The sequence below is a fragment of the Tympanuchus pallidicinctus genome, unplaced genomic scaffold, assembly GCF_026119805.1.
Source record: "Tympanuchus pallidicinctus isolate F22 unplaced genomic scaffold, pur_lepc_1.0 scaffold16, whole genome shotgun sequence".
NCBI lineage: Eukaryota > Metazoa > Chordata > Aves > Galliformes > Phasianidae > Tympanuchus > Tympanuchus pallidicinctus.
The window spans coordinates 24,706,963-24,733,658 of NW_026294679.1; the positions used below are offsets into that span (position 1 = coordinate 24,706,963).

The 26,696-nt window shown below is 35.2% G+C and overlaps 3 protein-coding genes across 5 annotated transcripts in view; 2 read left to right on the forward strand and 1 right to left on the reverse strand.

The window, feature by feature from the left end:
• PBLD (phenazine biosynthesis like protein domain containing) overlaps nucleotides 1-26,696 on the forward strand; it is a 73,882-nt gene that overhangs the window by 17,200 nt on the left and 29,986 nt on the right. Inside the window, exon 9 of the transcript XR_008205298.1 lies at nucleotides 6,216-6,307. The gene's annotated coding sequence lies outside the window, so the exon portion shown is untranslated. The remainder of the gene's footprint in view (nucleotides 1-6,215; nucleotides 6,308-26,696) is intronic.
• On the forward strand, nucleotides 14,822-15,277 carry ATOH7 (atonal bHLH transcription factor 7). Its single transcript, XM_052677455.1, has one exon. The coding sequence runs from the start codon at nucleotides 14,822-14,824 to the stop codon at nucleotides 15,275-15,277; it is 456 nt and encodes a 151-aa protein (XP_052533415.1).
• The window catches only part of MYPN (myopalladin), a 69,690-nt gene continuing 63,683 nt past the window's right edge, over nucleotides 20,690-26,696 (reverse strand). For all 3 annotated transcript variants that reach the window (XM_052677987.1, XM_052677986.1, XM_052677988.1), the window contains one exon: nucleotides 20,690-25,888. In XM_052677987.1, coding sequence (XP_052533947.1) covers nucleotides 25,719-25,888 — 170 coding nt within the window. In that variant the 3' untranslated portion in view covers nucleotides 20,690-25,718. The remainder of the gene's footprint in view (nucleotides 25,889-26,696) is intronic.

Below are 26,696 nucleotides of genomic sequence, written 5' to 3' on the forward strand. Positions count from 1 at the left end.
GAGTGGCAAGAAAAAGAGCATTGATTTTCTAAGTAGCAACTTTATTGTAATGAAATATTGTACAGTTGACCTGGTGATCCTAATTACTCACTAAGACTTATTTTAGCACATTGCACATTTTCAGTCAACGGTAAACAAAATTGTTGGAACAAATTTTGTCTGACTTTCCTAATGGAAAAAGTATATTGTGTGAACTTCAAACAGAATTAGTTAGAATTTGTGTGGTCTTGTTTCACATTTTCATTCAAAGTTTTTACCCAGTAGTTTTGCTAGTGATATATTGTTAATGAAACTTAACTGACTTAACTTTGAACAAGATTCTGGATGCTACTTGATAGTTGCTAGCTTACCATGGTGCTAGATGTAATGTTCATTGCACTTGAAATAAGTACTGAGACTCAAAGTTACGTGAGTTTTGCATCAGAAAGAGGAAATCTGAAATTTAAATTAATTTCTAGTAGCCAAATTTAGCATGGAAAAAGCAGAAAGGAGATGGTTTAAAGATGGGTTTCTGGGAAGAAAAGTCATCCTCAGCTTAAGCAGTGCGATTTGTAGATTGTTGTAACTCTACAAGATTTGGCTGCAAGAATTTCATGGAGATGCCATCATTGCGGACTTCCTTCTTTTTTATGCAAGTTGTTAGGTCTTTCACGTTAATTAAATACAATTTAATTGAAGAAACATTTTTGTTGGACTGACTATATAGTATGATTTAAATGATCAGTGTAAAACTCAAGTGTTTACTATACAAATTTCTGAAATAGGATCATTACAAGGCTCTCCATGTTTTGAATAAAGATCTAGCTGGATCCAGGAGTCAAGACATGAAAATTTCAGCGCACTTGCTCACTTCATTGTTGTGTGCTTCAGAAGCCCAGCTCATGTAGCAGATGGGAAAATGTACATGACTTAGAGGAAGGGAGCAGAATAAGAAAATAATCAATCAAACAATGGAAACTGTTAATCTGCTGCTATAGAAATGAAAGTACGGATAAAAGGGAAAAAAGAAAACCAGTTTTACATATAATAAGCCTTTTAACAGGTTTTCTTCAAGAATTAATGAAAATCCTTTGCATTTCTTCTGTGTTAACGGGGAGAAAATTGACTGCATCTATAAAAGCTTTTTCTGAAATTGGAAAATTTTGCTTGAAGTTGAAATAGAACATTTCACAATTGTATGCATAACAAGAGGCTGTAGACAGGAGCCATGTGTTCACAAGGAATAGGAAGGGAAATTAGCAACAGATGAGATGGTTATTTCTGGGAAATGAAAGATTTCTTTGTCTCAGTACTCATTAGAGTGACGAGGAAACATGCCAGGAACAGAGGGAACCTTCCCAGGAGAAGAAATGGAAAACAGAAGAAAATTGAGGGCGATGATGTATCAAATGAAAATTAAATTAGTTCAATTATTAACTGAGAAATACCCAAATTAAGCAGTTTGATTCTGACTTCAGGAACTTTTTACTAATTTGTGTTTGCAGAGGGGTAGATCTGTTTTAAATTCATTACCAATCTTGTACAAAAGGACAGAACAAAGAATTTTATTTTCTTTCATTGCTGAGTCAGTGTCCTTTCTTTAATTTCCTTATTTCCTTATTCCTTCTTCATTTTCCTTTATTTCCTTCATTTCCTAAAAGTTGCTGCAAACTCTACCTGTAAAGCTTCAAAAGAATGTGGACATAAAGTATCATCATCCTCAGTAGTAGGAATGTAGGAGAAAAATTGACTGGAGGTCAGTTGTAGCCTTTGATGTTTAGACTTAGCATCTAAAGCAGAGTACTGTAACTGAATTCTAAATGTTTCTAAATTCATTGGTTTCTGTAGAGAGAAATTAAATTTGATTGTTGTTTTTCCCTTACTCGTTGGCAAGATAGAACATCACCTGGTTACAGTGTTCTCAGCCATATATGGATAAGTTTTATGCACTTTCCAAGTGTTATGTGATTTTTTTTTTTTTTGTGATACTCTCAAACCAAAGAACCACTTTCCCATACATTATTTTTCTCCTGTTAAAAACTATATAGTATTGATAAAATACATTAAGCAAATAAGGCACAAGGCAGTTTCAAACATCTCAGTAACTGAGCAGAAGGAGGAACTTGTAGGGGATAAATTGAGTTTGTGAGGTGGAAAAGAATATATATCTCTGTATATAGACTACCATGTGAGCATAGTTAGAAGTCTTAGGCATATTCCCTGTGTCTGTTACTAGCTGAAGTTAATGATGCTCTGACTGTTTGGATGTTTGGGGAATATAGGCTGAGCAGAGCTGGATCGAACTGTGAGGTACAAGAAATCCAGAAACATGAATTTGAATGCAGGTGTTCTCTACTGGCCTATTGCTTACGCAGTTTGGATCCAAGCCAAAGGTGTGTTACTTGAGTGCCTATCAGCCAAGCTGAATTCAAGTGGGAAATTCCACTTGGCATTCTTGAATTTTTATTCTGTTTCAGAAAGATTCCTTTGTTCATAAATGTATTTATTATTTTATATATTCAGTTTATAGCCATAAACTGAAATAGATGACAATTATGATAATTTCTACGTCACCTTTCTGAACAAAAATCATTGTTTTAAAAACAGCTTTTTGGGCTTTAATAGATTTGTGTGTAGTGACTTTCTGAAAACACATTTGATTGATGCAGGCATTTAATGTTACAGTCTCCGTTCTTATCTGTGCTTTTAAGTAGCACGCTAACTGCAACTTTCAGAAACCTTAGCAGTTAATTGCATCAATAGATGAAGTCTGCTATTAATAACCAACTGCAGGCATTTTCTCAATAAAGTTACAATTTCAGCAGAAAAAAAAAAAAAAAAAAGATTAAAAGGAAACACCTGCTCCTGTAAATTACTCTGCTGCAGGTACCAACCCAGGAGACTCTGCAGATGGTTCTGTGTTTGCAAACCTGACCTCAGCACCCCTTCATCAATCTCTGACTGATTGATTCTTTCCAAAGTAGCGCACACCATATCCCAGGGTACTAGAAGACACCTTTGCATTATTCCCAGTCAGAATACCGACTAATTGGTACTTCTTTCCAATTTTAGAAGTTCTTAACAAAGGATTTTTTAGGATAAGTTCCTAAGGATAACTTAAGGATAAGTTGTCTCCTAAGCACCAACACTGACCGAAAGACAGCGAAATCAGACAGGTCCAGGAAGAATTACTGGGAGTCGTACTTTAAAAGTTAAAATCTTCTCTGATAACTGGGAGTATGTGTTAATTTGCTCTGTGCCCCAGGATTATGAAATAGACAAAAAACAAACAAACAAACAAAAAAAAATCTGGTGAAACACTGATCACTAAAATAGTACAGTATGAATTCATACCCTGCCAGACAAGAAAAAGAGAGGTCCTAGATTCTGTCTTTTTCTCTCTTTTCAGGTATCTTACTTCCCTTATTAGAGCCTGAGACTGATTATGCCAATTTTTTCTTAACTGAGACAAACTTTCTCACGTGTTACCCAGTGCGCACTTACCTAGAAGCCTTGTACAATTTATTGAGTCCAATGTAATCTTTACATCCATTTATCTTTGTAGAATTCATTAAATCCTTCCTGGAAAACAAAAAGGACACATGCTTGTGTTCCCCGTGCAGTCTCCTATGTTCCTATCATGTGCAAATCTCAGAGGAAGACAATGAATAACATAGTGGTGTGTTTTGGGTTTCAGTGATACCAGCAAAATTTGGCTTTGTTTCTTTTTCACTGAACACTTCAAATTTTACAGGTTTTTTAAATTTTCTGAATGACTTATTTGCACTTAATGGCTTAAAGAAGGAGTGTTCTTTCCCTAAAGAAGAAGATAGAGATAGCAGGAGAACTTGAGCTGTGAGCAGTTTGCCTGAATTCTTCATAGTTTCATATTTGTTGGATTGCTGTCTTGGATTTTTAGGTAATTTTGACTCTTTTCTGCATTTCATAGCTGCATAGATAGAAGACCACTATCTAAGTATCCTCGATACATTTCACAAAAGGTAACATTTCACAGGGAAATCTAGGTATTGAAGCTGGTATGTTGTGATTTATGTATAGCAGAAAGGCATCCAAATTTAGTATGAAAATGTAAGCTTATGAAGAATCTATTATATTGCTTGATAAACTGTATTGGAAATGTTTGCACTTCCTGGATAAGTTATATTTTGTGTTTTCTGTTCATAATTTTCCAACTTTGTCCTGAGCATGTTGGAACTTCTTGTTGGTTTGTCTGTTAGATTAAGCAGCCATTGCTCTAAAGCTTGTGTTCCTGACATTTTGATGTGTTAGAACTTGGCCTGGACAGTTTCCTGGTGTTGCATTATAAAAGAAAGACTAATTGTTTTAACTGACAGTACTTTTATTAAATGCACGTTTGTCAGCCAGTCTGGATTACAGAATTGTAGTTATTACCATCTTCAAACATTTCTTGAGCTATAAGGAAAACCAAAGTGATACATATCTTTTTGATTCTCGATGGCATATGAAGAAGACCAGCTTCTCCAGTAGAAATGTGGCTGCCTTACTGCATTTTTTATGTTAGGAATTGAAGTCCACAAGTAGGTGATGATATATGCAATTGAATGAACACAATTATTTGTACATTTCAAAGCACACATATTTAGCAGAAGTGGCTGCGTATATTGTAGATTTTTTTTCTATTTGAAATTTCCACTGTGATATTAATTAAGGCTGAGGAAACTTCCTGAACTTGGAATTTGGATCATTCAAGAGAAAATGCTGATAAAATTTGATATAATGCTGTCATTTGAGATTCTTGGTATCTCTAGAATAGTAAGGAATGAAAAAAAATCAGCTAGCTCCACAGGAGAACAGTAAACAAATAACAAGCTTTTTGATACTAAATATTCAATCCTTTTTCTGTATCAGTTTGTACCTAGTGGGAAACATTGTCCTTTGTGCATTCTAAGTCCATCCGGCCTCATGTCTGACCAGTTACATTGCTCCTCTACTCACAACTGTCTTTAGTGCTGGCTTTTAAAGTATATCCGTCACATCTAATTCGTTAGAGTTTGGAAATGTGACACTTGGCAGATCTGAAAAGCTGAAACATCACACGTTACCATGAGCCTGACTACAACATCTTAATCTTTCAGGACTGCATTTCCTTTTGATGGAAAAACCTCTGTGGCGTCCTGCTGTCCATTCGGACAAAAGAGCAGATGTGTTGTATGTGTGAATGCGTGTGTGCTCATCTGCCTATGGCAGGATACAAAAAATAGAGCTACAAAAGTTCCTTGTTAAGTTGGAAAGCATTAATTACAACATCAAGCCTTACAGTTAACAGTGTAAACTTTTGTTTTTTAATTGAATGCGCATTACTTAATTTACATAATAGTTTAATTATAAAGTCAAAATGCAATGGTAAAGTACCACTAAAAATGAAACAGATATGCTTGTATATATAAAAAATACACATATATTCTTGTACACCAATTTGTTTTCTGTCTTTCCTTTTCTTTTACCCGTTTGTGATTCTTGCCATCTTTCAGCAAATAAAGATAACTTTCTTATCATTTAAAAAAAATTGTTTAAAGTAAGTAAAGATATGCTTATGGAAAACAGAAAGAGTTTAGCATCCCAGAAAAAGTGAATACTATTTGTTCATTAGATAAGTCCATGCCTGGTTCACTCTAACAGTGCTATGAATTGATGATGACCAAAACTTACTGTTATTTTTAGTTTTGCTTATTTGTTTAGTCTCATTAACTGTAGTTGGATTATATAAACGCATGGCTAAGCATGTATATAAAATTAGTATGTGGGAATTCTGTTTAGAATTAACATCTTAATACTACGCTTTTGGAAAGACAGTACTTAACATTCTAAAATGTATTCATGGAATATTTAGATGATAATTGTTATTATGATGTATTAGTAAAAGAAGTTCAGTCTGCAGTAGTGTATTTTAAATAATATCCCTATATATTAAGACTGTTAATTTACTAAATAATAAGTATCAAAAATATTTGAACCATTATTGAAATAGTTTAACTGATTTTTGAAATAATTCTGATTCGTTGAAAAAGTCACTTGGCTACTAATTAAAAAAATACATGTCCTTAAACATGTTATTAAATAAGAAGAATTATTATATCTCATCTTTATGAAGCAGCATTTGACACTTTAAGTCTGCAAACATTACTGTAAACACAATCACTTCCCCCTTGTATGTATGTCTTTGAGTGGTCATATTTTTTTTGAATTCTTTTCAGTGCAAAACTGAAAGTTATGAATATTTCTAAAAGCCTGGACTGTGTAGCTGTTCCTCCAGAAATGCTGTTGTGAAATACTCAGAAAACCAACTGTAAGTACATTTTGCAAGTATACGAAGTGAAGAATAATAGACAAAAGTCTCATTTATTTAACAGCTTTGACCCATTACAGGCTTTTAAATCATGCATCACTGACTTCAGGCTTGCTCTTGTCAAGCTACTTATAGATACATGTTAAATCAGGCATTTCATATTTTTGCCCTCATTTGCTTTTGTTTACCAGCAGGAGACAAAATATTTAATTAGTTTTGGGGCATTTATAATCTCCCCTGGGCAAGCTCCTGCGACAATGCTGGACGCCACTTCTGAGTTAATTCCTGTCATGCTGGCCCCTCCAGTACAACATATGGGTAACCTATAAGCCTTCAGCAAAAGTTGCAACTGAACTATTAGAGGGGTGGACCTCCCTGCTGGGAAAATGCTGGGCAACAAAGCAAAAAGGGGCCAGTGTCACCGGTGGAGGTCAAGGCAACACTAAGACCAAACAGCATCTGGCAAACTGTGCCAAGTAGAAATCGATTAGAAGCAGGGCAATTGGTACAAATTTTATGCCTATTTGCACAATAAAGTAGTTCCTCCTGAAGTGAAAAACAATAATAATAAAAACAGAAAAAGCTTACACTATCATGTGTCATCACCCTTTTTATTGTTACTTCATATATTTTTATTCCAGTCAGTAGACTGTATAGCACAAACTATACACTACTTTGTTTTGGGCAAACAACAGTAATTGCAGCTTTAATTATGTTTTGAAGACAAAGAATTTTGAGAGTCTTCTTCCTCATTGGTTAGGTACCAGATTTATAACTGCAGTTTTGTTTCCAAGGTGGATTACATTCTCTTCTTCAGATTACAAGTCAGAAAGGAAAAAATAAGAAAACCCCTGATGCTATAGACTCTAGATCCCAGCCACTGTAAATTCATGTTGCTCAGCCCACTTGAATCCTTACCTTGCTTTTCATCTTTTTTACCTAATATTATCACTTTCTGTTCTTGCCTGTATCTTTCCCTCTATCTCATCTTCCTACCTTTATTTTTCTCCACTGTCTTTCTTTTCTTTTTCTTGTTTGCCAGCAAGATAATCCCCACGTGTTAAGAGAAAATAAAAATATAAGAAAATTGAAAAAAACAAGTTGTCTTTTCACATGTCAATAATTAATCTTCAGTAACTAGCTTAGGAGAGCTCTAATGCCCGACAACTGCTAAGAACCTGCCACCAGGTTGTCTGCTACATACAGGTAGCATTGTTGTCCATGGACTTGTGAAGGCTGGAACTCAGTGCTTGCAACAAAATCCAAGTAAAATCCATTGTTACAATTATTAACAAATTGGTTGCTTACAGTCATATTTGAATTGGAAATTACAGCACTTACCATTTTAGGTACTGTTATGAGGAATATCGTAAATATAATATACTGAAAAAAGAAAAAAATATATAGATACCTCGAGGGAAATAATTTCATTTCAGAATGAAATTCCAAGCTGTTTCTCAGCATTATTGCCTGTTCAGTTTTTAAATTTGGGATTTCTTATGGTTTTTGTTCTGAATTCCAAATCAAAGATCTGGTTTAGGGATTAGCCTGTTAATGATCTTGGCATTATTATTTTTAGTAGAAAAAAAATAGTACAACTAAGACCTTGAAAAAATTAGCAGTGATTTTCTGCAATAACAGTGTGTCTCTTATTGTTCAGATAGAAAATAGCGTAGGAATTACAGGATCATATAGCAGTCATTTGCATTGTTTGTTCAAGAGATTCAGATGTGTATGTTTAGTAGCTTTACTAGAGCCATCAAGGGAAGATCTTTCCTATTCTTCTACCATTATCTACCAGGTGGTCCCACCAACCCACCAAGACCTACTTAACTGACTGCATGGGCAGCTGATTCAACTTATTAACCTAGCAGAAAACCAACCCTTAAAAAAATATTTCTGCTGGTCTTGAGAGATTAATGTGACTGTCCAGTCATATAAGCATCAGAATGTGCAGAAGGGGAGTATAGCCTTAAAAGAAAAAAAGGAGGAATGGGTAGAGAGGAAGGAATGATAAGACCTCCTATTTTCCACAGTCACAAGCTGTTAGATCTGTTCAGCTCTTCAGCCTGACTGTATTCTGCTCTGTCTGGTTCACTGAGTTGGCTCTAATTTATTTAGTCCATCATCTAATTTATGTTAACTATTAGTATCCACAGATACTTAGCAGAGAAATTCACATATCTCCTACTAACTGTGTGAAGACCTACCTTGTTTTTGCTTCGAACCTCATTCTAATTAACCTCATTTGATGCACTTTGTTTCTTATTTCATTGTTTCTTATGTTTTGCCAGCATCTCTCAAATCCCCGCTTTGCTGGCTCTTTTCCAGCCTGAAGAGTCCATTCTAACTTAGTTGTTCCTCCTGCAAAATCCATTCCATACCTCTGATTACCAGTAGTAAATACTTGATCATCCTTGCACGCTTTTTAAAAGAGTCCTTTTTTCTACTCTTTATAATTTTGCTAAATCAGTCAGAAATTTTGTCTCTGGATATCTGCCTGAGGCTGAATTGTTTTGAAAAGGTTGACTAACAAATAGCAGCTTTCCCTGATAGTGATTATTGACTTCTATGATTTACATTAGAGGGATAAAAGGACACACATGATCAATCGTAATGTCTCAGACTGTGATATACATTAAACCTAGTGTCATGTAGCTGTAGTAGGGCATATCCTGGTAATGCCTACACTTTCTGCTCCATCCCTACTTTCCTGTAGCCACATGGTGCTGCCACTTCCTGCACACTGAAACAAATGGCCATGTGACTTACTGCCTAAATCAGTTCAGCAAATGGTCAATGTAGAGAACGCTACTACAGTGTAAGGGAGTAGTGTTTCGGTCAGACTGGGGAACTGACTTGCCTTATGACTGTGTGATGGTTTACACTGCCAGTGTTTGAGACAAAGTAAGCCCCTAGGAATAGGAAAGGAGTAGGATGACCTGTTTCAGTGAAAGCCTGAAGTTTTAGCATGTAAGATGTAATAGTACCAAATCACATCCTCTGCTAAGATCAGATGTCCTAAGATCAGTTGTCGTAAACTGCATTACATTTGTCTGACCGCATCTTTTGATTATAGAAAAACTCAGTAAGCTGATTTTTCTGTTGAATTTTTGTTCACCCATTCTTTGTAACAAGCTTAAGGTGTTTTGTTTTGTAACACTGGTACTGCATCAGTGTCAGAGATCTCATTAGATTTACATTTATAAATTTCTGAAAATGGTCAAATAAATCCTAGTTCTCATATGCTGGTTCATAAATTGTTGGGCCTTAGTTCCCACCATGTCTACAGAATCTGTGAAATTTTGTTAAAGGTGTTTTTTTTTTAAGTCCTTCTTTAGCAGCGCAAAAGGTAACAACATCATCCTCAGTGGTAACTTCTTCTTTTCTTGAGCTGTCTTTTTTTAAATATGCCTGTGTATCTGCTATGTGTGTATCTGTATGTATATAATATATATACATACATATATATATATGTATGTATATAATAGTAATCATCATCTATACCTAATATAAGGGAGTAACATTTTTGATAGTTAAAGGTGCAAAACATGTTACTGTCATACCTTGGTAGAACAAGCTCTCTCTCTTTTTTGATGTTTAACTATTTGTAGTCTGTTTTAGTCCTCCTGTTGTAGAAGGATGCTTTAAAACAAAGCTACGTTGAAAGGCTGCTCTATAGGATCCCTGGGAACGCTGGGTTTTTTAAGTCTCACATCTCACCTGAAGGAAAGCTACTTAGAAAGTGTGGCATTGAAAAGGATGAATGGCAAAGAGAAACAGATAAATTGACAAGAAGCTATAGTGGAGGGGTAGTATGGCCAATGACCTTTAAATGTGGCTGGGAGATTTTCTTGTTGAACTGTTGAGGGAAGTGATCACCTCAGAGAGCAGTTAGAATAAAATGAACTGTTGTAAGAACATGCTGAGAAGTGTGCAGTATGGCACTGGGAACCTCTAGATAAAATTATTGCAAACTCATTTTACTGCTCTAGATTGCTATTAAACTTCCCAATAAGAATAAGCATCTAAATTTCTCTTGAGGACACCAGCATTCACTTGAGAGTTTTTTTTTTTTTTTTTCTTTTTTTTTTTCTTTGCTGATAGACCTATAGGGAAGTATTTCTATTGGAGTGATAGGGGAAACTGTAAATAACCAGGGTAGGAAAGTACATTATTCCCTTCACCATGGACTGTTAGTCTGTCTTGAGAACAAATGCTGTGAAAGACTGCACCGTTAAAAGTGGTAGGTACTCATGGTAGGTACTCACTTGCTATTAATGAAGCAAGACCAGTGCACTCTGGTCTTTTGGCTTTCTCAGTATAAACTACCTTTGAAGCTCCTGTGGGGTAAGAAGTCCTGATGTGGCTTTTAGAAGGGTCCTAGCAGAGGTGAAATACTGTTATCCGGCTAGAAGGAAAAGGTAAGGTTTTTGTTTTGACATATTGCTTACTTCTGTTACTTTTAGTGTGACTGGAGGAGAGGTGGTATTCTGGAAATAGTTTTAATCCAGAGTGTTGCTCTCACTTCCCTTTAAAATTAGTACCCTAGAACAGTAATTAGATTGTGTTTTCCATAGTAATGCATGTGGAAATATCATGCTCCTCTTAAAGGTTCCTGTGAGGATCATCTGAGTTATTATCTTGGGTATTTAGCAGAAAATTTTTAATGTATTTCTGTATCTAGTTGTAAATCACAAACCTAATTTATTTTGCAGTGGATTAGAAGTATTGCTTGTTTTGCTAATATCATTGGTGACTTAAAGTTAATAAAATTTGTTTTATGAATGAAAAAAGCATGCTTAACCATCAGTCTTATTTTTTAAAATTATTTCTTCTCTGAGTAAAACACAATATTTTGACCAAAACCACCATTTTAGAATTAAAATGTAAGTCAGGAATAATGCTGCTGGGGCTATGGAGTGGCACTGAGTGTGTACCTGCTAAAGAGATTCAAAGATTAAAGTGTGAGTGAATAGGCACAGAACATTTCAGTGTTTCTTCTGGCTTGAAATTATATTCTGACACAAAAGACAAGAGCAGAAGGGAAACTTTTGGGAAATCACTGATATACAATAAAGATGAAACTAATAGGAGCTGGCATCTAGATTTGTTTTTAGCACAACAGCAGTATATCATGTCTGAATATGGGATCAGTTTTCTGAAAATTGCTACCATGAATATTCTGAGAACGGTTGGATGAATAATTTCGAAGAGTATCTCTGAGCAATAAGTAAAAATAAAGGGAGGAGAGAGTAGAATTACATGAGCTGTACTCAGGGCAAACTAGAAAAATGAGAAAATCAGGCCAGGTGAGGGAGACTTGGGAAAATGTCACTGATACCCTTCCTATTATCTGAGCAGTAAAGCAGTTTGTTTTCTAGCTTGAGATGGTGTATTTTCATATGGCTAATGGACTATAAAATAATAATAATTAAAATAATAAAACAAATAATTAAATTGTGTGGATAAGACACTGATACTCATTTTTCTGTGGAAAAATATAGCCTTTTTAGATGAGCATAAATATTTTTTCTTATGCATATCATCAAACAAAAACAGTGTATGCTCAAATAATATATATTTTCTCTATCTAAAGCAGAAACTAAAAAAGAAAAAAAAAAAAAAAAAAAAAAAAGGCATGAAAAGCAACCATTTTGACCTTCCAAGGAACAATTTTTAACCTTACCTTACCTGTAAGCCCTAAGATTCATCAGCCAGATGGACTTGTGCCCTGATTCTGTGATTTTGTAGTAATTCGCACAAAGTGAAGTTAGTTGTTCTTGAAGAGAGATAAAACTCAGCTCCTCTCTTGAGATGATATCACTGTGTTACTCAGAGAATGGTAATCATGGAGAATCAATTAGAAAGGAGGAAAATTGATGGTACTGTCATTTGCTGTCTTGCTATTCATTAGTGGAGTAAAGTAGAAGGTTTTTCTGAATTGTGATTTTTTTATATTTGAAATCTTTGTAATTCATACTCGCAGAACATGAAGTTAGAAATGCTTTTCATACTTAAGACATTAAGTTAGCAGCACTATTTTTATAGTAAGAGTGATTAATAATTTGAACTGAGCAGTAAATGTCCATGAGAATGCACAATATTTATTAACTTACCGAATGCTTTAATTTTATTGTTTTCTTACACATTGAAAGTCCTTTGAGATTCATTTTAAGTGACAAAGGATTCAACTAAAATTATTTGAGCATATGAAGTTGCGGTGCTACAATATGCTGTGACAATGGCATAAAGATTAAAGGTGTGGGTTGTTTTTTCTTCTTATTGCTGCCCATGAAATGTCTTCAGAAAAAGAAGTATCTCACGAGGTCTAATTGCTGATCCTTCTGTGAAAGACATATGGTTATGCTGTTTTTGGAAATGTGCTGTTTTCATCTCTCTCACACTCGCAAGTATTCAGAAATTGTCATTCAGAAAGGAACACATTAATGTGCAGTAGTGCTTTTTTTTTTTATATATTCAGGAGAACAGGTCAGCGCACACAAATAGGAATGTTGAATATTATAATGAAATGTGATGAAGTTGTACTTCTTTAAATATTGAAGATGCATCGTACATTTTGATAATGGAATAATGGAGACTCCCTACCCCAACCATCATCTCTGTTCAAGACCATTAGGATTCAGAATATTAAGAGCAGACCAACTGGGCGTAACAGCCTACGTTCAACATCTGTCGTGCTCGAGTCCATTAGTGTTCAATTGCATCCTATTGTTTTTGGATTATTCAACCTCATTTCATTGTCATTGCTTCTGCTAGAGATTAATCAGCTGTTTACAACTACTTCAAGTTTTAGAGTCATAATGAAAACGATTGAGTCATAGTTCTAAATAAATATACAGTATTCAGTCTCTAATGAAAAAAACTTAGTAATTTATGAATGCTGGTAACAGTTTAATTAAGTCTAAAATCAATACAGATAATAAATCATTGTGTGGCAGTTTTTTTTAACCTTTTGTGTATAAGATAACATGTTCATATGATTTTTTCCTTGTAATGTATGTGGATAATGGTTTTAATAGTACAAGTACTGTAAAACCAAGATTATATTCTGTGTGCCTGAATGGTGACTTAACTGTCACTAGAGCTAGTAGCGCAAACAAGCTCTTACAGCCAGAAAGCAGATTCATCTTTTCCACACTTTCTTTTATTCTTGTTACTTATTTGGGGATATTCCTAAGAGGGCACATTCTGTGTTTACATTCACATAAATATGCATATATACGTTACGCAGAGGGTGTTAAAAAGAACAGTTTTCAGACTGTACTGGTGTGTCTGTATCTCAACCTCTCCAAATACTTTAAAAATTATTCGATAATTCCATAGCTACATTTTAACTGTTTAAACTTGTTCTGAATTATTTTCATGATGTTGCTGACATGCAAATATATAATCTCAGTTTTTCTCGAGATACTGTTCTCTTCTCACTGGTCTGTATTTGAGTCCTACAAGATTCCCGATAATTTGAGTTTGTTTGCTTTAGTCTTGTACAGTAAAGCACAGTACTATTCTCTGTCACACAACACCAAGCTAATTCTTCTCTGTTTTGTTGGAGCAATTTTTTTTACTCCTAATACTATCTACCAGAATTTTCAGATATTTTGAAGTGCAAATGCTACAATGCACAGTGAGAGTTTTTTTTCTTCCCTGAGTTGCAACAGATTATCAATTGAAAGGATCTTTTGCTTAACTGCCCAGAGTCTTGTGGGGCCAGCCAGACACGGCTCCAGATGGCAAGTTGTTAGGGCTGGACAGAATGGCTTTGGAAGACTTCTCAACAGATGAAGGCTGTAATGTTCGGGTTTTACTGTTGTTTTTTTTTTTTTTTTTTTCTTCCCCCTGTGGTTCCCAGGCTGGGAAGGTACTGGGATGGAAGCAGAGTGCCGCCCGCCCACCTGCTACCACCTGTTTAGCTTCAGCAATTTCTATAAAGCCTCTTCGAGTCTGTAAGACACGATCATTGCTTACCGGCGGCAGTCAAGAAGGGAGAGATTTCTGTTAGAAGTTACATCTTCAGATTGCAACAGTTCTTCTTATCAAAACATCCTCCTAAACTGCATCAGAACTCCTTCCAAGTGAAACGGCCATTGGAGTGGATGTCTTTTTAATCCATTAATATCCTTTCTGGCTTAAAAGGACCTTTTTCTTCACTAACTCGTGTTTTGAGGATGGAGATTTTGTTGTTTTTTTATCTATGTCATTGAGTTTACAGAAATGAGAAGAATGAAAGCATAAGGCATTGAGAACTCTTTATTCTTTCATTAAACAATAAGCAATTTTCAGACACTTCCAGAAGAGCCAGAAGAGCCAGAAGAGTTTTTTATTTTTTTATTTTTTATACTAAGATAAATATCTCATCGACAATATCTGGAAAAAGATTCAAGAGGTACACAGGCTACTTATAGGAGTACTTTCTCTACAACTATTTAGACGCTTCTGTTTTAAAGTGTAATTTTTTTTCTGTATGTGTGTGAAGCTGCAGCTGCAATAAATATGAAAACCTGTAAATCCAGTCATTTGGATTCAGGAGTAGAATCGGACATCCAGTGCAGAAGTGGAGCAAGCTGCGTTGTGAAGTGCAGCACAGAAAGAATGGAGAGTGCTGCCAAGAGAAGATTGGCTGCCAATGCCAGGGAGAGAAGACGGATGCAAGGGCTGAACACAGCCTTTGATCGTTTGAGGAAGGTGGTCCCACAGTGGGGTCAGGATAAGAAGCTCTCCAAATATGAAACCCTTCAGATGGCTTTGAGTTACATCATGGCTCTAACACGAATACTTGCTGAAGCTGAGAGATATAGTACTGAAAGGGAATGGATTAACCTTCACTGTGAACACTTTCGTCCAGAGAGCTACCACCATTATACAGGACAAAAAGTGGCAACAGACAGTGATCCTTATGCACAGCGAATATTCAGCTATCACCCTGAACACTTTCAAATAGCTAATTAGAACTTATTACAAGCTAAAAATATGCAGCAGGCCAGATGTGTAATTTAATAATTAGCAAGAGTTAATCTGCTTGAATAAGGTAATATTGGCATTACAATAGCTTATTCGTGTTTGTGTCTTACACTAATTTGACAAACTAAATTTGCTTTGAGATCTTAAACCAATATGCATTTAAGAAATATGAATTTCTTTACTGTTGATAGAAAGTTGTTTGAAATCTTACAGACTATTGCTTGCTAGTTAATTTGGCTCCTTTAATTAAATAAGTCTTTTTATTTAATTATGATCCACGATAGTATTTCCTACCAGTCAGGGGCCAAATTGACCCTTGCTATAACTGAATGGAGTAAGACTACAAATGAGTTTCATTCTACATTTTTATTTTTATGTCAGCTTTGAAGTAGTTCTTTGTTTTGTTTTCCCTTGAATGACTCCCATGGAACAAGTTTTATACTGGAGTTCTAGTCCTTGGAGAACTAACTGTCTTAAACTTTGTAAGTTTGATATATGGGTTCCAAAATTGTGTAGGTTTGCTTTAATCCAACTTAGGGTGTCTCTTGTATGCTCGAAAAAGAGCTAGCTTCAAGTCATGAAAATGTTTTTATTTTTAGTGGCTGTAAAAGCAGATGTGGTTATATACTGTGAATGAGATGCTCATGTGAAAACAATCTAAACATCTGGATTTTGTAGTTTGCATCTTATTTCTTAATTTTACATTACCTAGAGACAGATTTTGTAAATCATAAATAAAGTGTTTTCTATGATATGTGCTCATATACTACCTTAAATTTCCAACTCTAGAAATTACTTTGTTTCCCTTAGTATTCCACTTCTTCCTCAGCCCTGACAGCTTAGTGTGCAGGAAAAACTGACCAATGACGTTTGTCACTCAGTTACGGGAGGATGTGTATTTAGAGTACCCTCCAAAAAACAGCTTTTAAAGATAAGTTCTGTTGAAATGTATACTTTATTTCAGCCCTGCTGATGTCAATTGTCTTTTATTTATTTTCTGCTTGTGCTTGTGGAAGATAGAAGGATTTGGATAGAAAAGGCAGAAGAGTTAGGAAAAGGAGACTGGGAAGGTGGAAAAAATAAATGAATAAAAATGAGTAGGAGCAGAACAGCAGATGTATCCACAAAGGCCTGACTGCAGATGTCTGTTATGATGGTGGCAGACTGTGAAGATGAAGGATGCTTCTGCTGGTTCTACTGTTGGGAGTTTCCAGAAATGAGCCCTTTGCTAATGTTAGCCATCTGGGAGAAGGAGAAAAGGAGCTGCTGTCCCAAAACAACTGGTGGTGGATTTCCAGCAGGGAAGGCTGGCAGGTTCCCTGCTGCCATATCTTGTCATTTGAAAGAATCCTAAAATAAAAGTGGAAGTTTTGAGAAGAGCTATTTGCAACAACTAAGTAGCTTTCAATGGAAATAAAAATAAAAAAAATACAACCAGCAATAGGAACTAAGCGCTGTTTTGGGACTCTGCTACAGGAGCTGTTATATATGTAGAGAGAGAGACCTGACCTTAGTATCAGTCATCTCCCTGAACCTTCGTTGACGTTTTGCCTTTGATCAGTGTCTTGTGGAATAGTACACTTCCAAAGCCACAAGTTGGATTGAATTTGGAGTAAAAGTTGCTGGGACAGACTTTCAGGTCTGGCTTAAGCAAATATAGAAAACAAATATATTCTGAGCAGATCTCTCCCTTAATCATTGGTATTCAGGAATGTTTTTTAATGTATATTTTGGCTTTTCTAAGTTCAGTAGTGATTAGGGTAATTATTAAAATGTGGGCTTTTTCTTTTGAATTACATTTGCTCTTTATGTAGTTTCAGCCTTCCGCGAATACGAAGTCATGTTATTTGCTGATTTTTGACAGAAGTTTATACAGAGAGAATAGAAGTAGTTGTTTGTTATGCACTTGAGTTAATACTGCTGGAAAATTTGTTATTGTTAAGTGACCAATTTCTCTGCATCACAGAATTGTAGAGGCTTGAAGGGACCTCTGGAGATTGCCAAGCTCTATCCCTTGCTGAAGCAGGTTCCCTTCAGTAGGTTGCATAAGTTGGCAATCCAGGCAGGTTTTGAATATTTCCAGAGGAGGAGACTTCGCAGCCTCTTTGGGCAGCCTGTTCCAGTGCTCTGTTACCCTCACGTTAAAGAAGTTTTTTTTGTTGTATTCATGTATAATCAATGCAATCCTCAAATAAATGTTAGGAATGATGTGCCATCCTAGACTAATTTATTAGCATAAAATTTGGGCAGAAATTGTGTTAACTGCACTGCTTGCACAGCAATGGATTTTTCCATCCTGAAACAGGAACATAAAGCAAATAGTCTGTAGAATTCTGTGACACAGAGATCTTGGCTTAGTGAGAAATAGACTTCTAAACCCTATGTGGGGAGTATACAAATTTATATGGAAGTAAAACACCAGGGCAGTGTACAAGAACTGTACCAATGTGTTTCTGCACTGCTGGCATATAATTTTATTTTTGGGATGTGATGTTGCAGTTTATATGTAGCATACATAGAAGTATATAACCACCATGTTTCATCCGTTTTGTTTTTCCCATTCAGCATTGTAATACACTACTAATAGTAATAATAGTACTGATAGTAGATAATGTGATGACAGAAATAGTCACAAGAACAGTGAATGTTTTTGTGATGTGAATGTTTAAATGATGGTAAGCTCACATAAAGAGGAGCAAACCAAATCTGTGGTTGTGTTACCTGAACTAACAATTGAAAGTGAAGCCTTAAAAAGCACTTCAGTGCAAAGGATAGCTTTTTGAATGCTTTATAGATCAGCCTGTGCCATTGAAGAATACAATCCTCATTTTCTCAAATCTGATTTTGCTAGTGAGAAGTGTTTAATTCTTTTTTAACAAATAATAATTAGTAACTATTTAATTAGTGACTGAAACAGGCTTTTATAGAATGGTGTGGTAATTCAGTAATTTTTTTTTCTTGGGAGAGTGCAGTATTGAGTTGGAAGTTGGCATTTCTAATTTATTACAGCACTGATGGCAGTAGAGTAAGTTCTTCGTAGCTGTCTATGTATTATCTGTCAGAGCTCTTCTGGAGGAGATGGGGGGGAGTTTTCAACATGAAAAGTTCTTTTTGACTGCAATGTGAAGAGCAAGCTGTGGTTTAGATGTCTCAAACTCAATAACCATCCAGCAAGTCATTGGCTTCTCTTGATTGCTTTTCTTCACTAATATTTCAGCGACTCTGTGAAACCATCACTTGACCATTTAACATTGATTTCATCATTGCTCCAGAGTGTTTATTTTCCACTGACTGTTTGATGCTTGTCAGATAATAACTGTGACCCTTCCTCTGTACTAGTCCTTAAGACATGGCCCCACTTCCCCCAATAAATTATTGCTTCCAGTCTGCCTCCAAATGACTTCAGATGTGCAGAGCTTGATGTGTTCTTACGTGTAGAATTTTTTCTGCTTACAGATTTCTGTCCCAGGGAGAAGTGCAAGCCTGAGATATTTCTTTTTGTAATATTAGTACATAATAGTTCTAGTGTTACATTATGAACACACAGAGGATCAGAAATTATTTCTTCATTACATACTTGTTGCTTGCTAAACACATTTTCACTATTGAAATTCGGTGTGCAGTTCAAATGAACTATCTGTGGGAAATTAACCTCTATTCTTCTAGAAGGTTCAAACTGCATCCTGCTCTTTACTCTTTGAACTAGCACAGGTGGTCTTATCCTTATGATTCTTTGAATCTTTTCACTTTTTTTTTTTTTCTTTCAAGGTGGCCAGAGTTATTTTTCAATTTGAACTGGAGAGATGTTTTCAAATGCAGTGACTTTTCTTGGTCTGGAAATGGAAGTAGGGTAGTGTGTTCCATAAAAGTATGTTAGCAACAAAAAGGCAGTGATTTCTTCCTGCCTCGCTATTGCGGCTACCAGTGGCTGTGTCTTATCCAGCTTTCTTGGTTTCTCTTTTCTATTGCACCATTTTTAAGCACAGACCATTCAGTACCATACACACATAAAGAACAAAGCTCAGTTCTTGACTGAAATACTTAAATGGTGCTGCAGTACATGCATTATGAAAAATAAAGATGTTGCTAGGTCTAGTTATAGCCTTGTAAGGTCAGTGACATTGCAACTGTTTTGCATGGGGAAGCATGGATATCATTAGGCTTTGTTTGTTTCTTGTTTTGTTTTGTTTTGTTTTGTTTTTTTAATTTTTAGCTGTGTTTTCTTTACCCTGTTAAGTAGAACTTCTGTAGTGAAAGTTACTGTTGTGATCTGATTCGCTAGGCAGAAATTAAAAAGAACATGATTTCCTGCCGTATTCTTAATGTTCCAAAATAAGCTTCTGCCTTAAGATGATGAGTATCATTGCCTATATTGGCAATACAGATTTTGGCTGGCAATATAGATGCAATTCTCAGTTTTAATTTAGGAATGGCTTTATCTAGACTTTATAAACTCATCAAGAATTTTAGAAGTTTCTTTTTGCTAAGTTGTTGCATCTCTGTAAAATACCCAGGAAATAAAGCAAATGCACTGAGAACAAAAACACATTTATTCACTGAAGAAACAGTCCAATGCTTCCTCTACATAGATATTAAAGACATTTGATTTCATTTAAAAAAGAAAGCTTAATGTTTTTAAATTTAATTGTCAAGAAAACATAGTTTTTAAAAAAAACCCAAAGCAAAACCCATATGTATAATATTCAAATATTTTCTAAATAATACATTTTAGTATTTTGTATACTATAGGTTTTTTCCAATTTGTTGTTCAGTTTTCATTTGTACAGAAATTAACATGCAAAGTAAATCTGAACTTACACAGAATTTGCTTAAGATGTCTGCATATGTAACTCCAAATAATAAAAAGAGAAGTCCGTGTTAGATTGGCTTCCTGCAGTCTGAAATCCACAGTCAGTTTTTCAAAATTTCAAAATGTCTTTGATATTCTCCATTTCTTTATTTAGAAAAGAAAAAAAAAGTAGTCACTTATTGTTAGAAGACGGTATAATCTTAGTGAATGGTCTGTTTCTGAACAAAATTTCACATCAAAATAAATGGAGACCTCCACTCAAATCTGTAGCATGTATGGCCCAAGGATTATTTGTACGATGTTAGTTCTTCATAACTATAATGGAGTTGAAGTATGAAGGCATTATTAAAAGCAGCTTTTACTGCTCAGAAGAAGTGATATTACATGTGGGAGCTGCTGTAGCTCATGGGGCTGTAACAGGGCTAAAATGTTCTTATGAACATTGCCTCTGATCTAGCAGTTACAGATGTACACAAGAATCAGTCCGTGCAGAAATGGAGAAACATGGTTAAATGGGACAGTAAAATCAAGATCAGCAAATGTAATAGAATGAACCTTTTTTTTTTTTTTTTTTCCTGTTGTCTTCTATATCAAGGCTATAAAATCCATCTTCTTTGTAGCATTAGTTTTGCTTCTGCAGCTTCATTCAATTTTCACTTATTGAAGAACTGGATACAGAGCTAAAGGCTGAAATAATAAGTCTTCTGTAACACTCTCCAGTGCCCTACTTACACACAGAGGAGCTTTGGTCCTAGATCCAATAACTGGGCATTTCTGTGGGTGTTGTGTGGGTGCTGGCTGAACGTGAAGCAACATGGTACAACAATTTATGAGACACAATGGAGTTCATCTCTGCCAGTCTGTAAAATAGAAGGATATGCCCAAATACGGGTGTTGGGGATGAATTGTACAAGATGCTGATAATCTGACAACCCTACAGATGTTTTGAACATTCAGATTGTCCTAAACCTGCTCTGGTTCCACTGAGAAAACTTGCTCTTTTAAAATTTGATTGAGAATTTATTGGATGAAGAAAGTGTAACTTAAAACAAGAGCAAACTGTTTAGAAAAAAGAGCAACTGTATGTCACAGCTATGTGCTAGCATCATATCTACCATATCCCTGACTTGACAGTACTTTATGATTTTCTTCCAAATAATGTAAGCCTAAATGCATTAATTTCATTACCTGTCACAGCTGAGTTCTGTAGAAACCTCTGGTTTTGCTCCACACTTGCAATTGCTTGAACACATCAAGGACACACTCTTGTATGCAACTCTGAAGCATTTATTTAAGGTGAAATGAAAAGAGATACATTCCTGAACATTTGGGCATTTGTTTCTTCCTTTTGTATGCACTTAATGTACTTTAAAACTGATGTTAGCACTATTTTTCCATAGAGAATGACTTTGGATCAAAAAATAAAAATTATCAACTTTAATCAAGAAAAAAATATAAAGTAGAATTTTGAGGCTCAAAGTAAACATATTTGTATTAGAAATAGTAAGGCAACTAACAGTGAATCACTCATTCAATATTTAACAATTAAAAAATTAATTAGGTCTTACAAATAATTTTGTATGAAGACATTGTCTTGAAATGAATGTATTTTTTTAACCTTGTAGCAGTAAGAGCACAGTTCTTTTAATAACTCCGATTTCAGATTTGTTTCTTTGCAATATCTGTTACTGTCAACAGTTGCAATTGGCAACTGCTTAGACATTATGAAAGAGGCTGCAGGCGTGATTTTTATAATTTAGATTGTGTGCTCTCCTCTTCACACCAGTGTACGGGAATCATTCAGTAGGTATGTTCCATTGGCTGCATGCAAACAAATTATCTCAGTCTAGCTGTTTTAAGGCGAGAAGTCTATTGGTATTAATGCAGACTGTTACATGAAGCTGCTGAGGACTGTGTCTGCACCAAGGTGGGCCAAAAATGTTAAAGCAAAGATAATACTTCTGCTTTTTAGAATTACAGAAAAGAAGTTATTTCTGCCATTCTTTGAAATGTATTGTGCATCTGGTCACATACAAAAACAGGACTGGAAGGGAATAAGAAAGTAAGTAAACCTACAAGCATCTGAATCAGAAAAATGATCTGCTACTGAGAATTTACAAAAATGAATATTTCTGTATCTCATTGATACAATGTTATGTTTCACACTGTTGTGATTTAATGGACTTTTGGAAGATAATAGCTAACACTGATTCCAGTAAATGCTCTAACATTGATTTTTATTGTTGCAGGAGCCTGTCCTAAATAAGAGAATGAAATATCATGTTAGTGTGAAATCAAATCAGCTATTCAATTGAACAAAAACAATGACAAGTCAAGCTGTTCAGGAAGAGAGCACAACTGCATAGCGTGTAGTGCCTCTTGACACAGTATGATACCCTCATGGCACATGAACTCTAACAACATCAAGTTTTGTGACAACTCAGTGTTGTCTCTACTGCTTACACAAGCAATTTTTCCCGTTGGCTTTTCCATCAGTCAACAATATAAGCATCACTTTTGCATCTTCTTAATGATGAGCACATTAGTACTGCTAATTAACAGCATTTACATCCATTCACTAAGCTCTGTTTACACACTCATTCTCTAGGCTCAGAATATGCAAAGGACAAATGTTCTGTAGCAATTAAAAAGCAAAAGTTAATGACTACAGACTATTTACTTGGGATCAGATTCTGATTTTGTTTATGTCAGATACACTGAAAGTAATTTCTCTGACTTACACATTATGTAGGGAAGTGTGATGGATAAAAATTCGATCCTTCTGCAAATAAATACTGTCAAAGAGAGAATATTTATAGTTCAGGTGACAGATTTTGGTGATGCGCTCTGTAGCCTAGTTTAACGTGAATCTGCAGGGTCCTCTTATTTAATGACTTAGAATTAATCCTTCTTATACAGATTTCTGGGAAAAGCAGTAGCTTTTGTCTGCCTCAACAACAAGAACAAAAAGTACGTTTTAAAAAAATGTAGCACTTATCCTTCAGCTTGTCTGCTCAAATTATATAATTATGTAAGTCAAGAGAGATTTTATCTGTGCTCTCTGTCTTTTGATTTGTGCCAACTTTTTGGACATGATGTCTGCAATGTGAGAATCACTACTAATGTCAGTAATATTCAGAGGTATGATTCTAGAACTAGTAACCAAGTATTTGCAAATAATAGGTACTGTTATTTTAAACTATGTAAAAAATATCAGATAGCATGCTTACCCTTCTTGCTAGAATTGCGTAGTGGGATATATCACAGCCCAAAGGAGAAGCTTGTGCCTGCTTGATTTCTTAGTTTCTACTCAGTCAATAGGAAACTTTATCCATATAGGACATTCAGACAGGCAGAGGAAAGTAAAATAATGTAGGACATTATAGGATGACTCAGGTTGGAAGGAACCTCAGGAAGTCATCCAACCCCTTAAAGCTAGGTAAGGGGCCCACTGTTGTATTCTAAAGAGGAAAAGAGCTTGACTAACAAAGTCTGAGGAATGATAGCCAATTTTGAATACTTTGGGTCAAAATCCAGTTTTCAGTTCTGACATGAAGTAATGAAAAGACTGGAATTAGATCTTTCATGTCTTAATTTCCTCTCATCCTTCCCAACAGCACTGAATTAAATAAAATCCAAAACTTTCTTTGGATTATTTTCTCAAGAGTATTTACAAACATGGGAATTTTTTAATTATTATTTTACTATTTTTTTTTAAACCAACTTTGACTTACTGAGCCATCCTGAAAACAAGTGAAGATTAGAGGAATAAGGGTTTCTCTATTCCAGAGGCCCACAGTTTGTCTTACACTGAGCATCTCGTAACTGAAATCCACTTGAGTTAACATACTGCTTTTCATACCAATTAGTTGTATCTTACCTGCTGGAAAGGAGATACAACATCAGCAACAACTGGCATTTCTGCTTTCTCACTGAAGTAACTGTTTCTGGTATTGTCTATCAGGATAAGAATATGTTTTAGCTTCCTGATCTGCTCAGTCTGGGGTGAATCATACCTGAGATTTCTAACAAAAGCAGGGAAGTTATAATGGTGAGTTTATATTATGGTGGTTTTGTGATGTGCGTTATGGTACTCACATAGGAAATGGAATAGTACAATATATTCACTTCCCATGAATCTTTAGGGAACCAAGAGTCAGTGATATCATTAAGTTGCTTTTGTAGGAAATCAGGAATGAAAGGCTTTCGCTTTCTCAAGTCTCTGTCCATATCCAGTATCCTTCTGCTCTTAAGATAATTCATCATTGTTTTCTTTGCATTTGTAAGTTAAGTTACACTTTTAACTTTGCAAGAAGTCCAAATAGGATCTAACCCGATAGTATCTGTTAATTTTTCTTTTCATTTTTCATCTTTTAATTTTACTTGTCCAAAGAAGAGGGATAACAGTAACTTAAAGAGGAAAGAAATAATCTTAGATAGTCACAGATTCTAAATGCTGTACAACTGTGCAGATGCTAAATGTATTTAAATCAATTAAGTGTTCTTAACACCTTCTGTTGCATCTTCATTAGATTCTTATATACTCCTATTATTTATAGTAGAATTTAAGTCCATAGATTTTTGTCTATTAATGAAATTTTCTGTCTTAATAGTAGACGCCATACTTGTCATTGTTTCCTAAATATTGATGAAATTGCTGATTTCCAGCAGATCATAATTCCTTTTCAGTTAGAGGAAAAAATGAGGTATATGGTAGATACTTTTCTTTCAGTCACATTAAAAATGGGAAGAAAGAGACTGATATTTGAAAACTCTGAAGTTACAAGCTTGGTATGAGTTTATGTTCAAAAGCAGAGAATTGCTACCAGTGTAAGGAAAAAATAAAATAAAATACAAAGCACATCTGGAAAATAGTTTCAGCTACGAGTTCTACAGAACACGCTTCAGACTACAGGAAGATTAGTGTCCTATGTTAGAGCCCTGGGCACATGTCCTATACCTTACTTTATGATCATTATGCCATGAGTACACGGTTCATGGAGTATACACACGCACACAAATATAAATATATAAGGTATACAGCTGTACCTACATGGAATTCTATACTTATCTAGACTTGAGTTCAGCAATTATAAGATTATCTGGCTTAATCATATATAAAAATGAGTTACATCTTTTTCCTTGTACTTGTGCTTTGTGATTATCTGGCTTTTTTTTTTTTAGTTTTAGAATTACATTCAAAGTCATGTTGTTTACCCTCATTCAGGATTATTGTTATTGTAATATCAGTGTTTTCACTGGGCAGTATTCCAGCAAAACATCATCAATCCTTAATGTAGCTTGCTACAGGAGGGTAGCTTTAATTCTAGCAGTAGAAGTGGTATTGGCTTTTAAGTGCTGAAAACTATGTTTACTATGTAATTCTTAGCAAACTACACAGTACTGACTTTATTGCACAACACTCCATACCACAATTATCCTGCAGAAAAATACTATGCAGAAGTCTTGTATATGTTACTTGCAAAATCTGCAGCAGCAGTACACTTAATTACAAAAAGGTTGCTTGTAAACCTTGAGCATCTTGACTTGTACCTCTTTATTTTTTTCAGTTCTAGTATTTTTGCAAGTGTAACTGGAACCACTGTTCATTTGTCCGTTTCAAAGTTCATCGCTTTCCACCATCTTTTGAGTTGGGGATGAAAACAACACAGGGCTTTCAGTAGCTGGGAAGCCAGAATACATGTCGAGTCCTTGGCCAGTAAGGTTTGCATACCGGCTACTCCCAGGTCGAAGCTTTATTTGTTGTGGAATTTGATGATGCCACTGAGCTGAAGCAACAAAAACAGAACAGGCTGCATAAACCTCTGAATAAATTAGCAATGAAACAACAGGAGTCAATGTGCACAACTGCTAAATCTAAGTTCCCTCCAACATCTTCGAAGGGAGCACAGCAGTTTGTTCCCTGTCTTAGAGTCTGTTCCTTCAAATATTGCCATCTGTATAGTTTATATTGAGTACTTTTATTAAAATATTAATAGACAAATTTCCACCCCTTTTCAATTCAATAGAAACGTTTACATGAATTTCAGTATGTCCACAAATGAACCATTTAATCTGTAAGCTTTGTCCAAGCTCTTGCAAGCAAAAGAAAAGACACATTACAGCATGAGCAGAGATAAACAAACGGGAAGTAACTATCATTCTGTACTATTCCATCCCTTGGAGGACTTTTCTTTCTGGCTTTTCTTCTGGTGGTATTTATTTTTGAAATCAATACTCTCACTGCTGTACTTCATTCTTTACAAACAGAACTGTAAATACTAGAGCAAACCTTCACTTGAAATAGCATGAAGAAAAGTACTTTCTGTCATTCTGGCATACAAGACATGTAGACTCTTTAGAAAATACAGCTGGAATCAGGACACATTTCTGACTTCCCCCCGCCCCTTTTTTTTCTTTTTTTTGGCTTTTAGTGTTCATCCTTCATATAAAACCTTAACTTCTGTCTCCCCACATTTAGATGCCTGGAGAATTACTTTTCATTTTGTGTGTTTGTTTTTGAATCAATTTCTGCTCAGCTCTCTCTTGATTATGGAATTACTGTTGTTCGTGTCACCACAAGATGGCAGAAAACGT